This window comes from Meleagris gallopavo, chromosome 1 (assembly GCF_000146605.3).
Source record: "Meleagris gallopavo isolate NT-WF06-2002-E0010 breed Aviagen turkey brand Nicholas breeding stock chromosome 1, Turkey_5.1, whole genome shotgun sequence".
In the NCBI taxonomy this organism is placed as follows: domain Eukaryota; kingdom Metazoa; phylum Chordata; class Aves; order Galliformes; family Phasianidae; genus Meleagris; species Meleagris gallopavo.
In genome coordinates this window covers 68,898,793-68,899,101 of record NC_015011.2, presented here as the reverse complement: position 1 = coordinate 68,899,101, position 309 = coordinate 68,898,793, and the positions used below count along the sequence as shown (strand labels likewise).

The 309-nt window shown below is 61.8% G+C and overlaps 1 protein-coding gene across 2 annotated transcripts in view; it reads right to left on the bottom strand.

Annotated features, from left to right (window-relative positions):
* The window catches only part of CDKN1B (cyclin dependent kinase inhibitor 1B), a 3,294-nt gene that overhangs the window by 1,907 nt on the left and 1,078 nt on the right, over positions 1-309 (bottom strand). The window contains exon 2 of one of the 2 annotated variants that reach the window (XM_010716201.3): positions 163-293. The exons of the other annotated variant lie outside the window; for it this stretch is intronic. Coding sequence (XP_010714503.1) covers positions 172-293 — 122 coding nt within the window. The 3' untranslated portion in view covers positions 163-171. The remainder of the gene's footprint in view (positions 1-162; positions 294-309) is intronic. 2 annotated transcript variants of the gene reach the window in all.

Genomic DNA, 309 nt, shown 5'->3' with positions numbered 1-309 from the left:
GTCACCGCGTGGAGCCCCGTCCCTCGGCCGGCACGGCCCCAAGAGCTCGGGGCGTTGAGCGGGGCCGCCCGCTCCCTGAGGCCCCAGCAGCCGGCCCCCAGCAGGAGACCCTCGCGGCTTCCCCCACGGCATCCTAACGCCCAGAGCCCGAAGGGAACCTACTTAGGGAGTTTACGTTTGATGTCGTCTCGGGCTCGATTTCTTGGGTGTTTGCTCCACTGAACTGGCACTGGGGGAGTCTTCTGAAACCTCCTCTTCTGTTGTGTTGGCTCTTTTATTTTGAGGAGAGGAATCTAGGAGGGGAAAATT